General features: G+C 45.0%; 1 protein-coding gene across 1 annotated transcript in view; it reads left to right on the top strand.

Annotated features, from left to right (window-relative positions):
* SLC25A33 (solute carrier family 25 member 33) overlaps positions 1–21539 on the top strand; it is a 35772-nt gene extending 14233 nt beyond the window's left edge. Inside the window, exons 2-6 of the mRNA XM_023215285.2 lie at positions 6470–6547; positions 9437–9537; positions 12807–12873; positions 17793–18073; positions 20117–21539. Of these exons, the coding sequence (XP_023071053.1) occupies positions 6470–6547; positions 9437–9537; positions 12807–12873; positions 17793–18073; positions 20117–20319 (730 nt within the window). The 3' untranslated portion in view covers positions 20320–21539. The remainder of the gene's footprint in view (positions 1–6469; positions 6548–9436; positions 9538–12806; positions 12874–17792; positions 18074–20116) is intronic.
* The last annotated feature ends 1341 nt before the right edge of the window (positions 21540–22880 follow it).

The raw sequence follows: 22880 nt of genomic DNA, 5'->3' as shown, positions 1-22880 counted from the left end.
AGAACTTTGGATTATGTAACAGATTTGGCTTTTTGCCAACTGTTAATATGTGTAACTATGGAGACCGCCTTTCTTAAGTTCTTAACAGGCCTGAGTCACTTTGGGACACGAGTTCTCTACTGCATTATGGATGAGCGGCTTCAAGCTTCCTGGAGCCAGAGATTCCCTTAATTGTGTTTAAATGACTCCTGAAGCTAAACAGGGTACATTAATGGGGACCACAGAGAGGATCTAAACTTAACACAATTTCTCGATACTCTTAGCATTTGAAAATCTTGATTATGTGCTATATTATAAAGTATAGGCCGCTTCAACATGTTACTTGAGAGAGGTTTTAGTTCAGAGAGCTCAGTCTTTTAAAAGAGCAATACTGCTTGAACCCAGGAGGCGGAGGTTGCAGTGAGCCGAGGTCGTGCCTCTGCACTCGCCTCGCAACAGAGTGAGACTCCGTCTTGGAAAAAAAAAAAAGCAGCAGGAGAATCACTTGAGCCTGGGAGGCAAGAGGCTGCAGTGAGCCGAGATGGAGCCACTGCACTCCAGCCTGGCCGACAGAACAAGAACTCCATCTCAAAAAAAAAAAATTAGCAGGACGGGGTGGCTGGCACCTATAATCCCATCTACTCAGGAGGCTGAGGCAGGAGAATTGCCTGAACCCAGGAGGCAGAGGTTGTATGGGATCACTTACAAGGGCCTGGTCTTACACCTGTCAGTAAGGAAAATGATTAGATTAGAAAATAAGACTACTTTCTCTCCATAATATTTTTGTGTAATTTAATTATGTAAATGGGCCAGGCGCAGTGCCTCATTCCTGTGATCCCAGCACTTTGGGAGGCCAAGGCGGGTGGGATCACCTGAGGTAGGGAGTTCCAGACCAACCTGACCAACATGGAGAAACTCCATCTCTACTACAAATACAAAATTAGCTGGGCATAGTGTCAGGTGCCTGTAATCCCAGCTATTTGGAGGCTGAGGCAGGAGAATCACTTGAACCCGGGAGGCAGAGGTTGTGGTGTGCTGAGATTACTCTATTGCACTCCAGCCTGGGCAACAAGAGCAAAAACTCTGTTTAAAAAAAAAAAAAAATATATATATATATATATATACACACACACACGGGAATAAGGTCTGGCTTACTACTTTTTAAAATAATAACTTTTTTTTTTTTTTTTTTTTGAGAAGGAGTCTCTCTGTCCCCCAGGCTGGAGTGCAGTGATATGATCTCGGCTCACTCCAGCTTCTGCCTCCCAGGTTCAAGCAATTCTGTCTCAGCCTCCTGAATAGCTGGGACTACAGGTGCATGCCACCACGCCTGACTAATTTTTATATTTTTAGTAGAGACAGGGTTTTGCCATGTTAGCCAGACAGGTCTCAAACCCCTGACCTTAAGTGATCTCCCCACCTTGGCCTCTGAAAGTGCTGGGATTACAGGTGTGAGCTACCACGCCCAGCTAATAATAGCTTCATAGAGATAATTGTTTTAGTAGATTCTTTAGTTTTTTTTGTTTTTTTTTTTTATTTTTTTGAGACAGCCTCGCTCTGTCGCCCAGGCTAGAGTGCAGTGGCACAATCTCAGCTCACTGCAAGGTCCACCTCCCTGGTTCACATCATTTTCCTGCCTCAGCCTCCTGGGTAGCTGGGACTACAGGCACCAGCCACCACACCTGGCTAATTTTTTTTTTTTTTTGTATTTTTAGTAGAGATGGGGTTTCACCGTGTTAGCCAGGATGGTCTTGATCTCCTGACCTCGTGATCCACCCACCTCCACCTCCCAGAGTACTGGGATTACAGGTGTGAGCCACCGCGCCCTGCCAATTCTTTAGTATTTCAACAAAAGATCATGTCGTCTGTGAATAGATATAGTTTTACTTTTTTCTTTCCACTCTTTTTCGTCTAATTGCTAGCCTACTTTTTAGGAAAGCTCTTTTTGAAGATACAGATATTCTTCATTTTTATTTTTATTTTTTTTGAGACGGAGTCTCGCTCTGTCACCCAGGCTGGAGTGCAGTGGCCGGATCTCAGCTCACTGCAAGCTCTGCCTCCCGGGTTTATGCCATTCTCCTGCCTCAGCCTCCCGAGTAGCTGGGACTACAGGCGCCCGCCACCTCGCCCGGCTATTTGTTTGTATTTTTTAGTAGAGACGGGGTTTCACCGTGTTAGCCCGGATGGTCTCGATCTCCTGAACTCGTGATCCGCCCGTCTCGGCCTCCCAAAGTGCTGGGATTACAGGCTTGAGCCACCGCGCCCGGCCAGATATTCTTTATTTTAAACATCCAAAAATTAGGAGAAGAGAAGCTAAGATTCAAAATTTTATTTATACATTCAGAGAATTTAGAGCATGAAAAGTTGCATAGTGATCTGAGGAAGGAGAGCTGGAAATAGATGAAACTTTAACATTATCCAGTATGCCATGGACCAGAATGTCAGCTGTACCTCTTTTGCACCAAAAACCAGCTTAATTTGGGAAACTTCCCCTGTGGAGAAAGTGGAAATCGTAGAAGTAGAATTGACAGGATTTACTTTACTATTAGCTTTACAGGACCATCTTTTCCATAAAGTGAAAGATCTTTTCATCATACTTTCTGTGTGTTGTAATGAAGGTAAAACATTCTATTAACTTTTTTTTTTTCCTTTCTGAGACAGAGTGCTGCTCTGTTGCCCAGGCTGGAGTACGGTGGCGTGATCTCGGCTCACTGCAGCCTTTGCCTCCCGTGATCAAGTGATTTCTGGTTAGTTTTTGTATTTTTAGTAGAGACGGGGTTTCACCTTGTTGGCCAGGCTGGTCTCGAACTCCTGATCTCAAGTGAGCCACCCACTTCAGCGTCCCAATGTGCTGGGATTACAGATGTGAGCCACTGCTCCCAGCCATTCTGTTAACTTTTGACTAGCATATGATTATTTGTGAGCTATGTCAACCTTGAGTGCTATCAGATGGACAGTACTAGTAGTAAAGAAAAATCCGGCCGGGCGCAGTGGCTCAAGCCTGTAATCCCAGCACTTTGGGAGGCCGAGACGGGCGGATCACGAGTTCAGGAGATCGAGACCATCCTGGCTAACATGGTGAATCCCCGTCTCTACTAAAAAATACAAAAATCTAGCCGGGCGAGGTGGTGGGCGCCTGTAGTCCCAGCTACGGAAGGCTGAGGCAGGAGAATGGCATAAACCCGGGAGGCGGAGCTTGCAGCGAGCTGAGATCCGGCCACTGCACTCCAGCCTGGGCAACAGAGCGAGACTCCGTCTCAAAAAAAAAAGAAAAAAAGAAAAATCCTCAGTAAGAAAAGGAGATTAAATTAGAGAAGACCCTAATACAACAATGTAAATTCTATTGGATACCATGGAAATTGAACCATTGAAGAGAGTAAATTTAACCAACTTGAATAACTGTGCTGCAGCAGAAAAATGCCTCTAAGAGTGTACCATACAATCCTTTTAGGATTTTCTGAGTTGCTTTTAATCGGAAACAATATTTAACTTTTTTGTGTGAAAAGCAAATTGGCAAGGTTATAGAGAATTCGGAACTCCTTTTATGTTGCAGGCGGGAATGTAAGGTGGTGTAACCACTATAGAAGACAGCCTAGTGGTTTCTCAAAAAATTAGGCGTAGAATTACCGTGTGATCCAGCAATTCCACTTGGATTCCACAAAAGAATCCAAAGCAAGGGCTCAAACAGATATTTGTACAACCATGTTTATAGCAGCACTATTTATAACAGCCAAACATGGAAGCAACCCAAGTGTCCATCGATGGATGAATGGATAATAAAACGTGGTGTATACAGCAGTGGAATCATATTCAGCCTTTAAAAAAAAGGGAAATTCTGGGTGGGCACAGTAGCTGTAATCCCAGCACTTAGTAAGGCCAAGGTGGGTGGATCACTTGAGGCCAGAAGTTCGAGACCAGCCTGGCCAACGTGGTGACACCCTGTCTCTATTTAAAAAAAATATATATATATATATATACACACACACACACACACAAATTAGCTGGGCGTGGTGGCACTCACCTGTAATCCCAGCTACTGGGGAGGCTGAGGCACAAAAATTGCTTGAACTTAAGAGGTGGAGGTTGTGGTGAACCGAGATTGCCCCATTGCACTCCAGCCTGAGTGATGGAGTGAGACCCTGTCTCAAGTAATAAAATAAAAAGAAAGAAACTGTGACACATGCTACAACGTGGGTGAACCTCAAAGACCAGATGAAATAAACCAGTCACAAAAAAAGATGTGATGCCACTGATAAGAGATACCTAGAGTTGTCAGATTTATAGAGACAGTAGAATGGTGACTACCAGGGCCTGACAGGAGGGAGGGCTAGGGAGCTGGTGCTTAATGAGTGCAGAGGTTGAGTTTGAAAACATGAAAAAGTTCTGGAGGTAGATGGTGGTATGGTGATAGTTGCACAACAGTGTGGATATATTTAATGCCACTCAACTGTACACTTAAAAAATGGTTACAATGTGGCTCACGCCTGTAATCCCAACACTGTGGGAGGCCAAGGCAGGTGGATCACAAGGTCAGGAGATGGAGACCATCCTGGCTATAACACAGTGAAACCCTGTCTCTGCTGAAAATACAAAAAATTAGATGTGCATGGTGGCAGATGCCTGTAGTCCTAGCTACTTGGGAAGCTAAGGCAGGAGAATGGCATGAACCTGGGAGGCGGAGCTGGCAGTGAGCCAAGATTGCGCCACTGCACTCCAGCCTGGGCAACAGAGCGAGACTCTGTCTCAAAAAAAAAAAAAAGTTACAATGGTAGATTTTTCTATTATGTGTATGTCACCACAATAAAAAAGTTTAAAAGAAAAAGCAATTGGCTAGGCGCAGTGGCTCACACCTGTAATCCCATCACTTTGGGAGGCCAAGGCTGGTGTATCACCAGGTCAGGAGATTGAGACCATCCTGGCTAACGCTGTGAAACCCCGTCTTTACTAAAAATACAAAAAATTAGCCAGCCTTGGTGGCGGGCACCTGTAGTCCCAGCTGCTCAGGAGGCTGAGGCAGGAGAATGGCATGAACCTGGGAGGCGGACGGAGCTTGCAGTTAGCCGAGATTGTGCCACTGTATTCCAGCCTGGGCGACAGAGTGAGACTCTGTCTTAAAAAAAAAAAAAAAAAAAACAAGCAGAAGCAGTCATGGTGTAATCTTTGGACTTGAGATACTTACTAGGCTTTGGTTTTAAATAATCATCATCCTGTCCGTGAAAATTATTAGAGTTTTCTATTCCTTAAATTCCACCTTTCCCCCCACTAACTTTTTTTTTTGTTTTCAATTTTTGAGACAAGGTGTCTCTCTGTTGCTAAAGTTGGAGTGCAGTGGCGTGATCATGGCTCACTGCAGCCTTGACCTCCCAGGCTAAGCTATCTTCTTACCTCAGCCTCCTGAGTAGCTGGGACCACAGGCACACACCACCACATCTGGCTAATTTTTTTCATTTTTTGTAGAGATGGGGTCTATACTGTGTTGCTCAGGCTGGTCAGGAACTCCTGGGTAAACGTGCCTGGACCTCCCAAAGTCCTGGGATTACAGGTATAAGCACTGAGGTGGCCTTATTCCTTATATCCCTGTGTAAGTTTCTACTATATTAGGTAAAGATCTAGAAGATAGGATTGTTAGAAGCAGTAAATCCAAAAGAAATCTCTGAACCTATTTCTCAGTTAATCTTATTATGATGAGGAAATTGTTCCCTGTGTGGAACCCTCTGCCAGATATTCATCCTACTTTCACAGGATTTCATTGTATAGTACAGACTCTGCACAGCTTCCTCCTGTGTTAGGCCGGTCGTGGTGGCTTTTGCCTGTAATCCCAGCACTTTGTGAGGATGAGGCGGGCAGATCGCCTGAGGTGAGGAGTTCAAGACCAGCCTGACCAGCTTGGAGAAACCCCATCTCTACTAAAAATACAAAGTTATCTGGGCCTGGTGGTGCATGCCTTTAATCCCAGTTACTCAGGAGGCTGAGGCGGAAGAATCGCTTCAACCTGGGGGGCGGAGGTTGCAGTGAGCCGAGATCAAGCCATTGCACTCCATCCTGGACAACAAGAGTGAAACTCGGTCTAAATAATAAATAAATAAACAAAGCTGGGTGTGGTGGTGAGTGCCTGTAATCCCAGCTACTTGGGAGGCTGAGGCAGGAGAATTGCTTGAACCCAGGAGGCAGAGGTTCCAGTGAGCCGAGATCATACCACTGCACTCCAGCCTGGGCAACAGAGGAAGATTCTATTTCAAAAAAAAAAAAGAAAGGCAGAAAAATAAAATATGTCTGAGGCTTTTTGAAGCATGTTTTTTTCACTGTGTTAATGATAGCAGTATTCTACAGACTTCCCATTCTGTATTGTAACCAAATCAGGTAAGAGTCGAGCTTGAGATCTCTCAAACATTTTATTCTCTCAAGGAACTAATGAGAAGGTTGACTCCTTATCATTTTTAATAGACCTTGCCTGAGGGGTTTTAAAGGTTTGTCTTTTCTTATTATTCAGGTCGATCTTGGAGAAAGAGGGACCAAAGTCACTTTTTAGAGGCTTGGGTCCAAATTTGGTTGGAGTTGCACCATCAAGGTAAGCATTAAACTTTCCAGCTAGCCCGTGCTAAGCAGTGTGGAATTCTGGGTCCTTTCTTACCAAAGGGTGATGCTGCTGAATGACCAGTGTCTTTTTCTGTGTTGGATTTGCCTAAATATAGCGGAAATCGCGAATAGTCATTGAGAATTGTAGGTGTGTCTTCAGTGTGTGAAAGAGATTCTACTTACCGTATTCTTCATATTCTTAAGTGTGAAAATGAATCTGCTATCATTACTGTAATGTACTCTAAGTGTTTGCTCCTCTAAGTATGGCATGCGGCCAGCAGCATTAGTACTGTCTGAGAGCTTGTTATAAACACACAATCCCAGGGCACATCCCAGACCTACATCAGAATCTGCATTTTAACAGAACTCCCGGGTGACTCCAACGCACTTAGAAACACTGATCTGGAGGAATTGTAAAGGCTTTTAACTTCACTTTCTATAAAATGACATCCTCATATTTTTGCAGGGCTTCTCCTGAAAGCCTGTTTGAAATATACAGAATTGTACTGTCACAGTATATAACATAGTCACTGGCCACAAGGATCTGTTTAAATGTAAATTAATCAGAATTAAATGTTCAGTTGCTCAGCTCCCTGGCCATGTTTCAAGCATTCAATCTCCACATGCAGCTAATGGCTACTGTATTGAAGAGCAGAGATACACGGCATCCCATCTTGGCAGAAAGTTCTCTTGGATAGATAGGATAGAGAGGATAACAATGTATGATTGTAAAAGTAACAGAGACAGAGAGAGAATAGCATATCTGGAAAGCAGATTAAAAACTGCCTCCAGGCTGGGCATGGTGGCTCACTCGTGTAATCCCAGCACTTTGGGAGGCCGAGGCAGGTGGATCACTAGAGGTCAGGAGTTGGAGACCAGCCTCGCCAACTTGGCAAAACCCTGTCTCTCTCTCTTTTTTTTTTTTTTTTTTTGAGACAGAGTCTGGCTCTGTCGCCCAGGCGGGCGTGCAGTGGCCGGATCTCAGCTCACTACAAGCTCCGTCTCCCGGGTTTACGCCATTCTCCTGGCTCAGCCTCCCGAGTAGCTGGGACTACAGGCGCCTGCCACCTCGCCCGGCTAGTTTTTTGTATTTTTTAGTAGAGACGGGGTTTCACCGGGTTAGCCAGAATGGTCTTGATCTCCTGAACTCGTGATCTGCCCGTCTCGGCCTCCCAAAGTGCTGGGATTACAGACTTGAGCCACCGCGCCCGGCCCCTGTCTCTCTTAAAAATACAAAAATTAGCCAGGCATGGTGGTGGGCGCCCGTAATCCCAGCTACTCTGGGGGCAGAGGTTGCAGTGAGCCGAGATCGTGCCACCTCACTCCAGCCTGGGTGAAAGAGTGAAACTCATCTCAAAAAGAAAAAAGAAAACAAAAAAACTTCTTCCAGAAAGGACCTCCTGAGAAGGGAACTGGGTGGTAGGGGCAGGACACTTAACTTGTCATACTCCAAGAGACTTGAAAGAAAATGAAGTCTTTCAACAAAAATGAGAATGTTGTCTTATATAGGGTGAAGACCAAAAGCTTGTAGAATTCCTCCAGATCATTGCTCCAATTTAAACATGAATCGGCTGGGTGCAGTAGCTCACACCTGTAATCTCTGCACTTTGGGAGGCCGAGGCAGGCGGGTTACTTGAGGTCAGGAGTTTGAGACCGGCCTGGCCAATGTGGTGAAACCACATCTCTACAAAAATACAAAAATTAGCTGGGCACGGTGGCATGCATCTGTAATCCCAGCTGCTTGGGAAGTTGAGGCAGGAGAATTGCTTGAACCCAGGAGGTGGAGGTTGCAGTGAGGCCAGGTCACGCCACTGCACTCCAGCTTGGGTGACAGAGCAAGAATTCCATCTCAAAACAAACAAACCAGAAACATCACCTGGGGATGTTGTAAAAAGGCAGACTTTTTTTCTGCTTTTGTTGCTTTAGAATTTTGTAGCAAGTATGTATGATGTATTTAAAAACAGAAAGTACTAGTCTGTGAGATGATCTGGGGTGTGCATTATTCATAGATGGTAAACTACTGCCCATCTGTAGTAAACAAAGTGAGAAGAGCCCTCCCTGCTCACAGGCAGTGCTCCTACAGTGTAACCCTGGTAACCTGATGCAGATTCCTGGCTGCCTCACCCATTTAGAACAATTGGGGTTTAGGGGAAAAGGAAGACTTTTATAACACAATAATGATAAGTAGTTAAGATCCTAAACTGAAAAATATATTCTATGATTAAGATTCATTGGCCAGCAGAAGAAAGAAACACTTTCCCTGCATTGCTGGCGAAAGAGCAGGAAAAGTGCCAAGTAGCTCCTATTTCCCAGCCCCAAAAGAGGGAAGATAGCAGGGGGAAAAGTGAAGAGAAAACAAAGGTGACGGGACCACTCTGTGGTACTCAAGGCAGGGGGTGGTGGGAGGACTCTATGAAAACACAGGTATGATATGATGACTGCTCCTGTGTGATCCTGAGTCATGCAAAAACAGTTCAAATTATGTTCGACATTCTCATTTTGGCACAAGGTGAAAAAGTGTGGTCTATTCTAGAAACATAAACAAAAATTTCAAACTTCCAATGTGTTGATGCTTAAAGGATTAGCATTTATCCAGAACGAAGAATGTAAAAGGACTTTGTAGATGTCTTCCCCAAATCTCACTTTCCTCAATTATTTTTGAACACTTCTGTCATCACTAAATCATTTCTGGAGGGACACACAAGAGCTTCCTGAACGTGCCTGTGGCAGGTTTTGGTTTTAGCACAGGCGAGCAGAAGATTTTTGGGTGTGTGGCAGTGTCTTTCCCATTTTATTTTCTGAAAATTTTTCAGGTATTCTGGAGGGACATACAAAGTTGCACTATGATGATTTCTTTATAATGTTCTCTTTGTTCTAACAGGGCTGTATACTTTGCATGTTACTCCAAAGCCAAAGAGCAATTTAATGGCATTTTCGTGCCTAACAGCAATATTGTGCATATTTTCTCAGCTGGCTCTGCAGGTATGTTACCCTAGTGAGTGAAGAGAGGGTTTCTCTCTCGCTTTTCTAAAGCATGCATTCTGCCAAACAGTTTTTCCAGGAATTAGAAATTAGCTCCTTTCTTCCTTTGCACCTAAAATTGTTTTTCTAAAGCTTTATGTTACAACTGATAGGAGAGTGACAGCAGTTTGTAGCTTGATTTTATTTTCCTTGCCCACTAAAGCTCTTTATTTGCCCTCAAAATTTACATGTTCTATGCATGCTATTGGTATTTTGTTCTTCTAAAGGAATATTCATAGGTTTTTCATGTCTTCCTGTTTGCCCATCAAATTATATATAGATAGATAGATAGATTTATTTATTTTAATTTTTTTTTTTGAGACAGTCTCACTTTGTCACCCAGGCTGGACTGGAGTGCAGTGGTGCAATCTCGGCTCAATGCACCCTCCTTCTCCCAAGTTAAAATGATTTTTGTGCCTCAGCCTCCTGAGTAGCTGAGATTACAAGTATTTGCCACCACGCCTGGCTAATTTTTGCATTTTTAGTGGAGACGGGGTTTCACCATGTTGCCCAGGCTGATCTCAAACTCCTGACCTCAAGTGATCCACCCTCCTCAGCCTCCCAGAGTGCTGGGATTATAGTCATGAGCCACTGTGCCTGGCCCCGCCCCATCAGATGATTTTCTAAAATTAGAGTTTCTTTCTTCAGATTCTCCACAGGGTCCCACACACCCTATGTACAATTGGCACTCCTGTCCCCAACTATGGGTTATGCAGTGAGGGTGTAGGGCTTGCAGTGGAGTTTTTCAGGAGGGTCAGTGACAGCTCATAGGGCATCTGTTCTCTTTTGAGGGAACCATTCCACTTCCTAATGAAAAGCCATAGCAGGACTTCTTCCCCAGGATGTACTTGTAAAACATGAACGTGTAGATATCTGAGAGAAGGGAAGGCTCTTTTTTTTTTTTTTTTTTTTTTTTTTGAGACAGAGCCTCACTCTGTCGCCCAGGCTGGAGTGCAACAGCAAGATCTCGGCTCACTGCAACCTCCTCCTCCTGGGCTCAAGGGATTCTCCTATCTCAGCCTCCCAAGTAGCTGGGACTACAGGCACGGGCCACCACACCCAGCTAATTTTTTGTATTTTTAGTAGAGGCGAGGTTTCACCGTGTTAGCCAAGATGGTCTCGATCTGCCCGCCTCGGCATCCCAAAGTGTTGGGATTACAGGCGTGAGCCACCACGCCTGGCCAAGAAGGCTATGTCTAGAAGGCTGTATAGAGTTCTATGTCCATTTAAACAGAAGGGTTTTTTTTTTTTTTTAATTGGTTTTGTTTTGTTTTGATACAGGGTCTGGCTGGCTGGCTCTGTCGCCTAGGCTGGAGTGCAGTGGCATGATCTCAGCTCCCTGCAATCCCCACCTCCTGGGCTCAAGCCATCCTCCTGCCTCTAGCCTCCTGAGTAGCTGAAACTACAGCCGCACACCAGCATGCCCAGCTAATGTTTTTTATTTTTTGTAGAAATGGGGTTTAACCATGTTGCCCAAGCTGGCCTCGAATTCCTGAGCTCAAGTGACCCACCTACCTCAGCCTCCTAGAGTGCTGGGATTGCAGGCATGAGCCACCATGCCAGGCCTAGAAAGATATTTTAGAGAACTTAAACTGGCATTTTACGAAAAATTTGCAATCCTACCAGTCTGTAAGTTGTACACATCATTTTTGTGTGCCATTGTTACTCCAAATACAAGTATGACAAGTATTTATAGCTAATTATTTCTAGACCCTGAATAGAAAATGTTAAAGTTGCTTTATACAAGGAAGCCGTTTCTATGTAACACAGAGCTCTGAGGAGGAAAGGCAGAGTTCCAAAACAGGCGCTCTTTGCTTAAAGATAGGCCAGTAGTGAGTTACCATAAGCTAACAACTATTAATCCGTTTTGTAACTTTTGCAAAGTTAACTTAGAACCCTTGATAAATAAAGCAGACCTCAAGGAAGTTCTTAAAAACGGTGTCAGCCGGGTGCGGTGGCTCACACCTGTAATCCCAGCTCTTTGGGAGGCTGAGGCGGGCAGATCACGAGGTCAGGAGATCAAGACCATCCTGGCTAACACGGTGAAACCCCATCTCTACTAAAAATACAAAAAAAAAAATTAGCCGGGCCTGGAGGGTGCCTGTAGTCCCAGCTACTCAGAAGGCTGAGGCAGGAGAATGGCGTGAACCCGGGAGGCAGAGGTTGCAGTGAGCCAAGATAGCGCCACTACACTCCAGCCTGGGCGGCAGAGCAAGACTCTGTCTCAAAAAAAAAAAAAAAAAAAGAAACCCCAGTATCTTCCTAGTATCAAATTAATCTGCTTCCACAGCACTGTGGAGGGTGTGAGGTATTACAAAAGAGATACTGTATGTCAGACTAATACCATGGTGTTGCTTTTTTTGGTTGTCCAAGAATGATTCACAATGTTTAGGTGAGGAAGGCTTGGCTGGGTGTGGTGACTCATGCTTGTAATCCCAGCACTGTGGGAGGCTGAGGCTGGAGGATCACTTGAGCCCAGGAATTGAGACCAGCCTGAGCAACAAGGGAGACCCCTGTCTCAAAAAAAAAAAAAATTTAAAAAGAGATGGAGAAGGCTTACTGACCAAATGGTTCCTATAAGCAGATCAGTCTTAAAAGTTAAGTTATTTCTAGATCTGAGGCTTATAAATTGGTAATTTTTGGTAGGAATCACATTAACACAGGTATCAACAGCACCATCTAGAGGTTGAAAAGACTAGAAGGGATTCCAGAAAATTAAGAGAAACTTATTTTAGATCCATCAATACCAATAGATGTTACACTTAATGGGGAAACTGAAGCTTCTATCTGCAGGATAGAAATATAACTGCTTCCGGCTGGGCGCAGTGGCTCACGCCTGTGATCCCAGCATTTTGGAAGACCAAGGTGGGTGGATCACGAGGTCAGGAGATTGAGACCATCCTGGCTAACAGGGTGAAACCCCATCTCTACTAAAAATACAAAAAATTAGCTGGATGTGGTGGCGGGCGCGTGTGGTCCCAGCTACTCGGGAGGCTGAGGCAGAAGAATGGCGTGAACCTGGGAGGCAGAGCTTGCAGTGAGCTGAGATCGCGCCATTGCACTCCAGCCTGGGCAACAGAACGAGAATCTATCTCCAAAAAAAAGAAAAAGAAATAACTGCTTCCTACTGTCTTTTTATTAGGCCATTGAAATCCTGATTTCAAAGTTTATTTCTTTAATAAGTATTGACTATGTACAGTGTTGACCTTTACTGTTTTTTTTTTTTCCAGCTTTTATCACAAATTCCTTAATGAATCCTATATGGATGGTTAAAACCCGAATGCAGCTAGAACAGAAGTAAGTTATTATTTGTTCCTTCCTTAATGAAAGGATTTTTGGGATTTTTTTTTTCTTGCCCCAATTCCCCCACATCTCTAAGGAATGAGATATACAGATTCCTTAGCTATCCCCCTCCTCGTTTTCTTAATCTAAGTGCATTCAGGATTCCTTTTGCATTGAGGTTTGTGTTGTGAGCATCATTGGAAGATGAGGGCGACAGAGATGACAAACAGGGGAAGGAGGGGATTTCTCTGGTTGCGTTCCCTGATCCACAGTCCCGCCTGTTGTCTCAGAAAGTCAGTGACTGTCTCTCCTTTGCAGACCCCATCCCAGTTGAAGTGCTGTGGGTTCTCCTCCACATGGTCTCCCTTTCAAAAGGGAAGACAGTAAAGGCAGAACTCTGAGTGTCCTCGGACCTCAGAGGGCTAATTTTAGTCTCCAAAGGCCCTAAACTATAATAGGCTTCTGCCCTCGAACTCCAGCCAGGGGTTTGTAACATTTTGTAGGGCTGTGGATTCCTTTGGTAGTCTGGTGACACCTGCAGGCCCTTTTTAGAATAATGTTGTTTTTTGGGTGTTTTTTTTGTTTTTTTGAGATAGGGTCTCACTTGCTGCCCAGGCTAAAGTGCAGTGCAATCTCGGCTCATGGCAATCTATGCCTCCCAGGTAGAATAATGTATTTTTTTCCCCTTTTCTGAGACAGGGTCTCCTCTATCACCTAGCCTGGACCTCCCAGGCTCAAGCAATCCTCCTGCCTCAGCCTCACCTCCTACGTAGTTTGAGATCACAAGTGCATGCCACCACACCCAGCTAATTTTGTTTTTCTTGTAGAGATGGATCTTGCCATGTTGCCCAAGCTGGTCTCAACTCCTGGGCTTAAGCAATCCTCCTGTCTCGGCTTCCCAAAGTGCTGGGATTATAGGCGTGAACCACCACACCAGGCCTTACAATAAGGTTTTTAAAAATACACTTATCAGTGGCCGGGCGCGGTAGCTCAAGCCTGTAATCCCAGCACTTTGGGAGGCCAAGACGGGCGGATCACGAGGTCAGGAGATCGAGACCATCCTGGCTAACACAGTGAAACCCCGTCTCTACTAAAAAATACAAAAAACTAGCCGGGCGAGGTGGCGGGCGCCTGTAGTCCCAGCTACTCCGGAGGCTGAGGCAGGAGAATGGCGTAAACCCGGGAGGCGGAGCTTGCAGTGAGCTGAGATCCGACCACTGCACTCCAGCCTGGGCGACAGAGCGAGACTCCGTCTCAAAAAAAAAAAAAAAAAAAAAAAATACACTTATCAGTGATATAGTAGTATGCCTCTTTAACACATTAAATTAACAAGATATAGCAGTAGTCCAGTAACTGCCATAATTTCTAAGAAATGATAAACCGTGTCCTGTGATGTTTTCAACAAATCTAATGTGCCATGAAAATATTTCTATGTGTGTCAAATCACAGGTACTAGTACTAGTACTACTGTGGCCTGTTTATTTACATTTGTAATAAATACGATTAACTCAAGCTAATGGAACCTGGCGTAAAAAGTGGTTTTTTTTTGTTTGTTTGTTTGTTTTTTTTGAGACAGAGTCTTGCTCTGTCGCCCAGGCTGGAGTGCAGTGGCCAGATCTCAGCTCACTGCAAGCTCCACCTCCTGGGTTTACGCCATTCTCCTGCCTCAGCCTCCCGAGTAGCTGGGACTATAGGCGCCTGCCACCTCGGCTAGTTTTTTGTATTTTTTAGTAGAGACGGGGGTTTTACCGTGTTAGCCAGGATGGTCTCGATCTCCTGACCTCGTGATCCGCCCGTCTCGGCCTCCCAAAGTGCTGGGATTACAGGCTTGAGCCACCACGCCCGGCCTAGAGTGTTTTAAACTTATCATCAATAAAGCTAAGTTTCATCTAGGTTGTAAAAAACCCTAGCTGAAATAAAATAAACTACGAAGGTGGCTTTAATACTTCTGAAGACACAATAGCTAAGACCCAAACTGGGTTTAGATACCCCACTATGCTTAGCCCTAAACTCCAATAGTTAACAATTTAACTTTTGGATATCAGTTAGGGATTAGGGTTAAAGATGCCATTTTCTCCCCCAGTCCAAGTGAACGAACTACCAGCATTGTATTAAGAACCCCTGTATTACTGTGTTGCCTGGAAATGTGTGCACTGGAAACTTCCAGCCAGTCCACTTGGATTTTCAGCTGCCTCTAAAGAAAGGAGGCAGGCCAGACGTGGTGGCTCACGCCTGTAATCCCAGCACTTTGGGAGGCCGAGGAGGGCGGATAACAAAGTCAGGAGTTCGAGACCAGCCTGGCCAACATGGTGAAACCGCGTCTCTACAAAAAACACAAAAATTAGCCGGATGTGGTAGCATGCACCTGTAATCCCAGGGAGGCTGAAGCAGGAGATCGCTTGAACCCAGAAGTTGGAGGTTGTAGCTGAGATTGCACCACTGCACTCCAGCCTGGGGGATACAGTGAGTAAGACTCCGTCTCAAAAAAAAAGAAAGCGTGGTTAGTTCTAGGGAGCTGTAAGACAAAGTGTGGTTGGCGTGTAGTATGTGCATCTGCTCTGGGGAGAAGGGAGTTATGGAAGAATAAGGCTGGAAGAGCAGGGGAGCCCAATCCATCCCAGGCCTGAAAGGGAATTTGGAGTTGGACTTTGAGGGCAGTGGAAAGTCATCAGAGCAGTGGTCCTTGGGAAATGGAGGATGGAAGTAGGGGGTGCCTTCCAGGGGACATTCAGCAGCTAAGTTTGGAGACATTTGAAGTTGCCACAACTTAGGTGGGTGTTTTTAGTGTCTAGTGTGAATAGAGGCTGGGATGCTGCTAAACATCCCACAAGGCACATGACATCCTGCTTCTCCCCAAACTGAATGGTCTAGCCCCAAATGTGAATAGTGCCAAGGGTGAGAAACTGTGGATGTTTTGTTTTGTTTTGTTTTGTTTTGAGATGGAGTCTTGCTCTGTAGCCCAGGCTGGAGTGCAGCGGTGCATCTCAGCTCACTGCAAGCTCCGCCTCCCAGGTTCATGCCATTCTCCTGCCTCAGCCTCCCGAATAGCTGGGAATACAGGTGCCTGCCACCACGCCCAGCTAATTTTTTGTATTTTTTAGTAGAGACAGGGTTTCACCGTGTTAGCCAGGATGGTCTCGATCTCCTGACCCTGTGATCTGCCCACCTCAGCCTCCCAAAGTGCTGGCATTACAGGAGTGAGCCACCGCACCCAGCCTCTGGATGAGAGTTGCATGATTGGATTTGTGTTAGAAAAGTCACTGCGACTAAGGAGCAGGAACAGTCTATGCGGAGATAATAAAGGGAGAGAGGCCAGTTGAGACTGAGTGAAACCCAAGAGCCCCAGGTCTGCGCCTGCTCGGAGAGGTCTGTGACGTGTGACCGGTGCACAGCTGACCACGCTCATCCAGTGGCTCACTCCTGCCTTGCAGCCAGGCAGTTCATAAATGCTTTATGTCCTGGGGTAGGAGCCTCTAAACCTGAGGCTTTTCATTTGCTGTTTTATTTTGATGTTTTATGATTTTATAAATTTAGCAATAATTAGAATCTGTTTGGAGATGAGTGCAATCAGAAATCTAATAAGTAGCCTCACCAACAGGTTGGAATGTTCCTGTTTTTCTTTCTTATTACTTATTTTTTTGTAGAGATGGGGCCTCACTACATTGGCCAGGCTGGTCTTGAACTCTTGGCCTCAAGCAGTCCTTCCGCCTCAGCCTCCTGAAGTGCTGGGATTACAGGTGTGAGCCACTGCGCCTAGCCCTTGTAATCATCCTTTACCTTTAACTTAGTCCTGTTTTCCACTGAAAGCATTCCCTGTGTCTCACGGCCTTGTGACTTAATCTAGCAGGTGTACCATGGTCAGCTATCTGAATTGTTCTGATTGTTTTGCAGTTGTAGTTCCTCTGTGATGAGCCTTACTGCTCCCTGCAGCTCTTTCTAAAATTAGGTCAAATGTTAATGTTTTTATGAACATGTTTCTATGACTCTTGATACAGATGTAGCGAGTATTCTGTGGGCCTGTCAGATCTGCCAGCTAATTGGTCTGGCCTCAGTGGGCTGGGGGTCAGCTGACAACAGTACAGAGATATGTGGGAAAAACTCTCAAACCATGTTTTTCCTCCACTGTCACACCACAACAGTCATTGACACAGAAGATGATTTCTGTGACCAAATGTGCAGGGGGTTTTTCCACACACCGAGCAGCGGACACCAGCTGGGTGTCCTCTCGTTCAGTTCCGACACTGTCTACCAGGAGACAGCCCCATAGATTGGGGGCTTAGTCCCCAGGACTGCCCATCCCCCACCCACCCACCCACACACCAGTTGCATGTCTGGGCCTCCAGAGCTTCTGAACAACCAGCTTCAAGTTGGGGTTCCCATGCCCCTCTCTTTGGATTCTATTAATTTGCTGGAGTGGCTCACAGAACTCAGGGAAACACTTAATATTTACTGGTTTGTTATAAAGGACATCGCAAGGATACAGAAGAAGAAATAGGTAGGGCCAGGTACAGAGTAAGGGGCGCAGAACTTTCATACTCTCCCCAGGGGCCACCCTCCAGGAGCCTGCATGCGATCAGCTCTGAAAGCTCCCTGAACCCTGTCCTCTTGGGTTTTTCTGGAAGCTTCATGCCAGCAGCATTCCTTCCCCCAGGGGATAGAAGGGGACTCATGGAGTAAGAACAACAGGGTAGGGATATTAGAGGATGGCCTTGGGGCAGGCGAAAGAAGATCGAGGGACTATCAGAGGCTGCCCCTGTGGCCTCACACACCCCACATTGTAACAAAAGACAAGGGCTATGAGAGTTAGGAGCCAGGAATGAGGACGAAAACAGGTATCCTAACACCACAAGGAAGACCCATTCTCCTACTGTGTGATGTCTCTGTGTTCCGCCATAATGTGTCTCTTTAACAGCCTGTGCTGGTCTCTTATGCAGAGTGAGGGGCTCTAAGCAGATGAATACACTCCAGTGTGCTCGTTACGTTTACCAGACTGAAGGCATTCGTGGCTTCTATAGAGGATTAACTGCTTCGTATGCTGGAATTTCCGAAACTATAATCTGCTTTGCTATTTATGAAAGTTTAAAGAAGTATCTGAAAGAAGCTCCATTAGCCTCGTCTGCAAATGGGACTGAGAAAAATTCCACAAGTTTTTTTGGACTTATGGCAGCTGCTGCTCTTTCTAAGGGCTGTGCCTCCTGCATTGCTTATCCACACGGTATGTTTTGCTTTTGTTCTTCCAGAGCAGTAAAACAGCTGTCAAGTTTGTCATTTGTGGGTATATCTAGACTTCTGTGACACAGGATCTCTGCAGGTAAGGTCAGTGAGTACGAGGGAAACGGCTCTAACCGCATGGACAGAGGTCACATGAGTGGTGGGAACTCAACCTTACTCAGCTCCAGCTGATTATAGCCAAAACTTGCTGTGCAGAAACGCAGGCCCTGAGTTGCTGAACTTCTGCTGTTTTCAAGGAAGCTAAAAATCTGGGCTGTATTTAATATTCCTTGAATCAAAATAATAATATGGGAGCCAAACTTAAAAATCACTCAGCCTCGGCCGGGCATGGTGACTCAGGCCTATAATCCCAGCACTTTGGGGAGGCTGAGGCAGGTGGATCATGAGGTCAAGAGATTGAGACCAGACTGGCCAACATGGTGAAACTCCATCTTTACTAAAAATACAAAAATTAGCTGGGCATGGTAGCACATACCTGTAGTCCCAGTTACTTGGGAGGCTGAGGCAGGAGAATTGCTTGAACGTGGGAGGTGGAGGTTGCCATGAGCTGAGATCAAGCCACTGCACTCCACCCTGGTGACAGAGCAAGACTCTGTCTCAAAAAAAATAAAAATAAAAATCAGCCTCCATTTCTAATGGAGCCTTAAGTAAGGCTACTTTGGGTAAGTTTATTTTTTAAGTTATAGAATTGTTGACCTACTGGCCTACTTGTTTTTAAAAATGCTTAGTTTATTGTGCCATGAAAAACAGATTTTATTTTCATAAGCCTACTTACTGTCAGCTATGACAAATGAATACAGTCAACTCAGTAACAGGTGCTGAGTCCCCCTTGTGTCCTGGGACACTAAGCTGACCCCAAAGGACATCTGAGGAAAGAGGTCAGCGATGCCTCCCAGGGTCTAAGGTCTGTGTGAGGGCAGAAATGATGAATGTCCAACTGTAGGTGTCCGGGAAGGAGGCCCAGGTGGGCAAAGGCTGGCAAAAGGAGAGGGTGGCTTTTGAGCTGGGCAGAGTAGAAAATGTTTCCAGGAGGAAAAGAAAACTGAAAAGTATAAGAAAAGAATTCATTGAAGATATTGCCATACTTCATACAAATTACACCTTCAGTGAAATTAGCATTTGCTTAATTGGGAGTAGAAAACCATGAATTATTTTAACATTAAGTCCCATTCAAACTAAGCTTTTTTTAACCCCTTAAAAGTTATTTTGCTGTAATCCCAGCACTTTGGAAAGCCAAGACAAGAATATCACCTGAGAAAAGGAGTTCGAAACTAGGCTGGCCAACATGGCAAAACCCCGTCTCTACTAAAAATACAAAAATTAGCCAGGCATGGTGGCGGGTGCTTGTAATCCCAGCTACTCAGGAGGCTGAGGCAGGAGAATCACTTGAACCAGGGAGGCAGAGGTTGCAGTGAGCCAAGATCGTACCCACTGCACTCCAGCCTGTGTGACAGAGTGAGACTGCCTCCAAAAAAAAAAAGTTATTTTGTACTTTTGTGTATATGTAAGCGTCAATAGTTGACCAAATCCTAGAGTTGGAAATGGTTCTAAAAAGAACTTAATTTTTCATTGTCTCTCTAGGTATGTGACTTTCCTGTGCAAATACAGCTGAAGTGGGAAACAGACATAGTTGTAACCTTGACAATTTTATTTTATTTATTTCTTTTTTGAGACAGAGCCTTGCTTGCTCTGTGGCCCAGGCTGGAGTGCAGTGGCACGATCCCGACTGCAACCTTCACCTTCCGGGTTCAAGCGATCTTCATTCCTCAGCCACTCTAATAGTAGGTGTGCACCACCACGCGTGGCTAATTTTTGTATTTTCAGTAGAGACGGAGTTTCACCATGTTGGCCAGGCTGGTCTCCAACTCCTGGCCTCAAGTGATCCGCCCACCTCTGCCTCCCAAAGTTCTGGGATTACAGTGTGAGACACCGCAACTGGCCTAACCTTGACAGTTTTAAAGGTGTGTGCTGTGGATTCTTTCCCCATTTAATATGTGGAGTAAAGTAGGTCTTTGTTTCTCTGCAGAAGTCATAAGGACAAGGCTCCGGGAAGAGGGCACCAAGTACAAGTCTTTTGTCCAGACAGCGCGCCTGGTGTTCCGGGAAGAAGGCTATCTCGCCTTTTATAGAGGACTCTTTGCCCAGCTTATCCGGCAGATCCCAAATACTGCCATTGTGTTGTCTACTTACGAGTTAATTGTGTACCTGTTAGAAGACCGTACTCAGTAACATGCCAGAAATTTGTGCTCTAGAAGAATAAAACTGAAAAACTCTAGAGAATTTTTTTCCCCCATTGATGTTTAGAACGTTTGAGACTGAAACAGGAAAGGCCATAAAATATCTGGCTAATATCACCTGTTGGACATTTCCTTTTGGATTCATGCTTTCTGGAAGGTTTAAATTCATTAACGTTAATAGTTAATTATAACATTTTTTTTAACTTAAGAGGATTCAGGGTTAAGCACCAACTAAATTAAATCATGCTATTTAATTTAAGTATACATTTGGCTTGTGTTCTCTTTTATGCTCACTGTACTATGAAGGACTTAAGTAGTTCAGATAAACATGCCCTAGAAATGCATAGAAAAATGATGAAGTCAGAATACAACTTGTTTTGTAATCTGACTTTAAGATCTTGCACTGTTAGATAGGGAAGAAATGTCACATTTTGGCTGGGTGCAGTGGCTCATATCTGTAATCCCAGCACTTTGGGAGGCCGAGGCAGATAGATCACCTGAAGTCAGGAGTTCCAGACCAGACTGGCCAACATGGCGAAACCCTGTCTCTACTAAAAATATAAAAATTAGCCAGGTGTGCGCCTGTAATCCCAGCTACTTGGGAGGCTGAGGCAGGAGAATCACTTGAAACCCCCCGGGGGCGGAAGTTGCAGCCAGCCGAGATCGTGCCACTTCACTCCAGCGTGGTTGACAGAGCGAGACTCTATCTCAAAAGAAAAAAAAGCGTCACATTTTGATGGTGGTGTGTGGACCAGGAGAAACTTCCCAGCAGTTTTTCTCCTTTGTACATTTCCAATTACATGCAGATTGATCATCTAAGCTTTCAGACTACTGAGATTAATATATATAACTTTCTGACACTAAATATTTTAAGCTATAAAAAATTTCCTGAAGTTATCCTCTTCTCCCTACTTTGAACCAAAGGCAAGAATTTTTAAAGAACTGGTTATCAGTGGCCTGGCTCCTGGATATAGTTCCGGAAGTTAAGACCAGTTACCTTGTTAAGTGTGTGACAGCACAGCCGCCCTGTTTGGCTGTGAATCCAGAATGTGATGAAGAACGGTCATTACCACTGAGGTCTTTAGCCCTGTTCTTGGACCTCTGCTCTTGCAGAAAAGGAGCACAACATAGGACTACGGCTCACCCGTCAGAGAGCTCACCTTTATTCTGATAGAAAGTACTGGGATTGTTTAAATATCCTAGTTCAACGTTTAAAAAAAAAAAAAATTTAACCCCAGCAGTTTGGGAGGCCGAGGCGGGCGGATCAGGAGGTCAGGAGATCGAGACCATCCTGGCTAACACGATGAAACCCCATCTGTACTAAAAAAAATACAAAAAAGTTAGTTGGGCGTGGTGGTGGGTGCCTGTAGTCCCAGCTACTCCGGAGGCTGAGGCAAGAGAATGGCGTGAACCCGGGAGGCGGAGCTTGCAGTGAGCCGAGATGGCACCACTGCACTCCAGCCTGGATGATAGAGTGAGACTCTGTCTCAAAAAAAACAGCCAGGGTGTTACTCCCTTGGTTTTAAAGCAAATTTAATGAGGGAATAAAAAGATGACACTAAGAAGGCAAGTAAAGCCCCTAGTCTTCCATTAGCTATCACTGGAATCTCAGTATATTGTACATGAAGGTGGGTTTTCAATCGAACGTCTAGAAAGATATTCATTTCTAATACCTATGCACTGTAGTTTCAGGTTTACTTGCAGACACTCTGGTAGGGTTAAGAGGAGGATATTTCCAAGTTATATTTAAATCGAGTTTCCTTTTATTCATCTTTATATAGTCATAAGGGAAGTTAACTGGGATTCTTGACTCTAGTATAATTGCTCCGACAACTATATAGAAGTCAAAATGCGTGACTTTAGTGAAGCTTCTATACTTTACAATACATGATAGGAATGCTATTCCAGAAGTTTTGTTTTTGAGATGGAGTCTCGCTCCGTCTCCCAGGCTGGAGTGCAGTGGCACGATCTCAGCCCACTGCAGCCTCTGCCTACCGGTTTCAAGCAATTCTCCTGTCTTAGCCTCCTGGGTAGCTGGGACTACAGGCGTGCACCACCACACCTGGCTAATTTTGTCCTTTTAGTAGAGATGGGGTTTTACCATGTTGGCCAGGCTGTTCTCAAACTCCTGACCTCAGGTGATCTACCTGCCTCAGCCTCCCAAAATACTGGGATTACAGGAGTGATCCACCATACCTGGCCCGGCCCACGCCCCAAGCCCTTTTTGTTGTTAATGTTTTCAGACAAGGTAGCACTCAGTCACTGAAGCTGGATACAGTGGCGAGGTCATAGCTCACTGTAACCTCAAACTCCTGGGCACAAGGGATCCTCCCACCTCAGCCTCCCAAAGTAGCTTGGACCACAGGAAAGTACCACCATGCCCAGCTAATGTTTTTTCATTCTTTGTGCAGACAAGGTTTTTCTATGTTGCCCAGGCTGGTCTCAGACTACTAGCCAGAAGCGATCTTACCTCCTCAGTCTCCCAAAGGACTGGGATTACAGAGTAACATCTTATTTTAATATTCATATTCCTATTTTAGTATTCATATTCGA

This window comes from Piliocolobus tephrosceles, chromosome 1, assembly GCF_002776525.5.
Source record: "Piliocolobus tephrosceles isolate RC106 chromosome 1, ASM277652v3, whole genome shotgun sequence".
In the NCBI taxonomy this organism is placed as follows: Eukaryota; Metazoa; Chordata; class Mammalia; order Primates; family Cercopithecidae; genus Piliocolobus; species Piliocolobus tephrosceles.
Note: the sequence above shows the minus strand (reverse complement) of the source record. Positions and strands in the feature narration are given on the sequence as shown.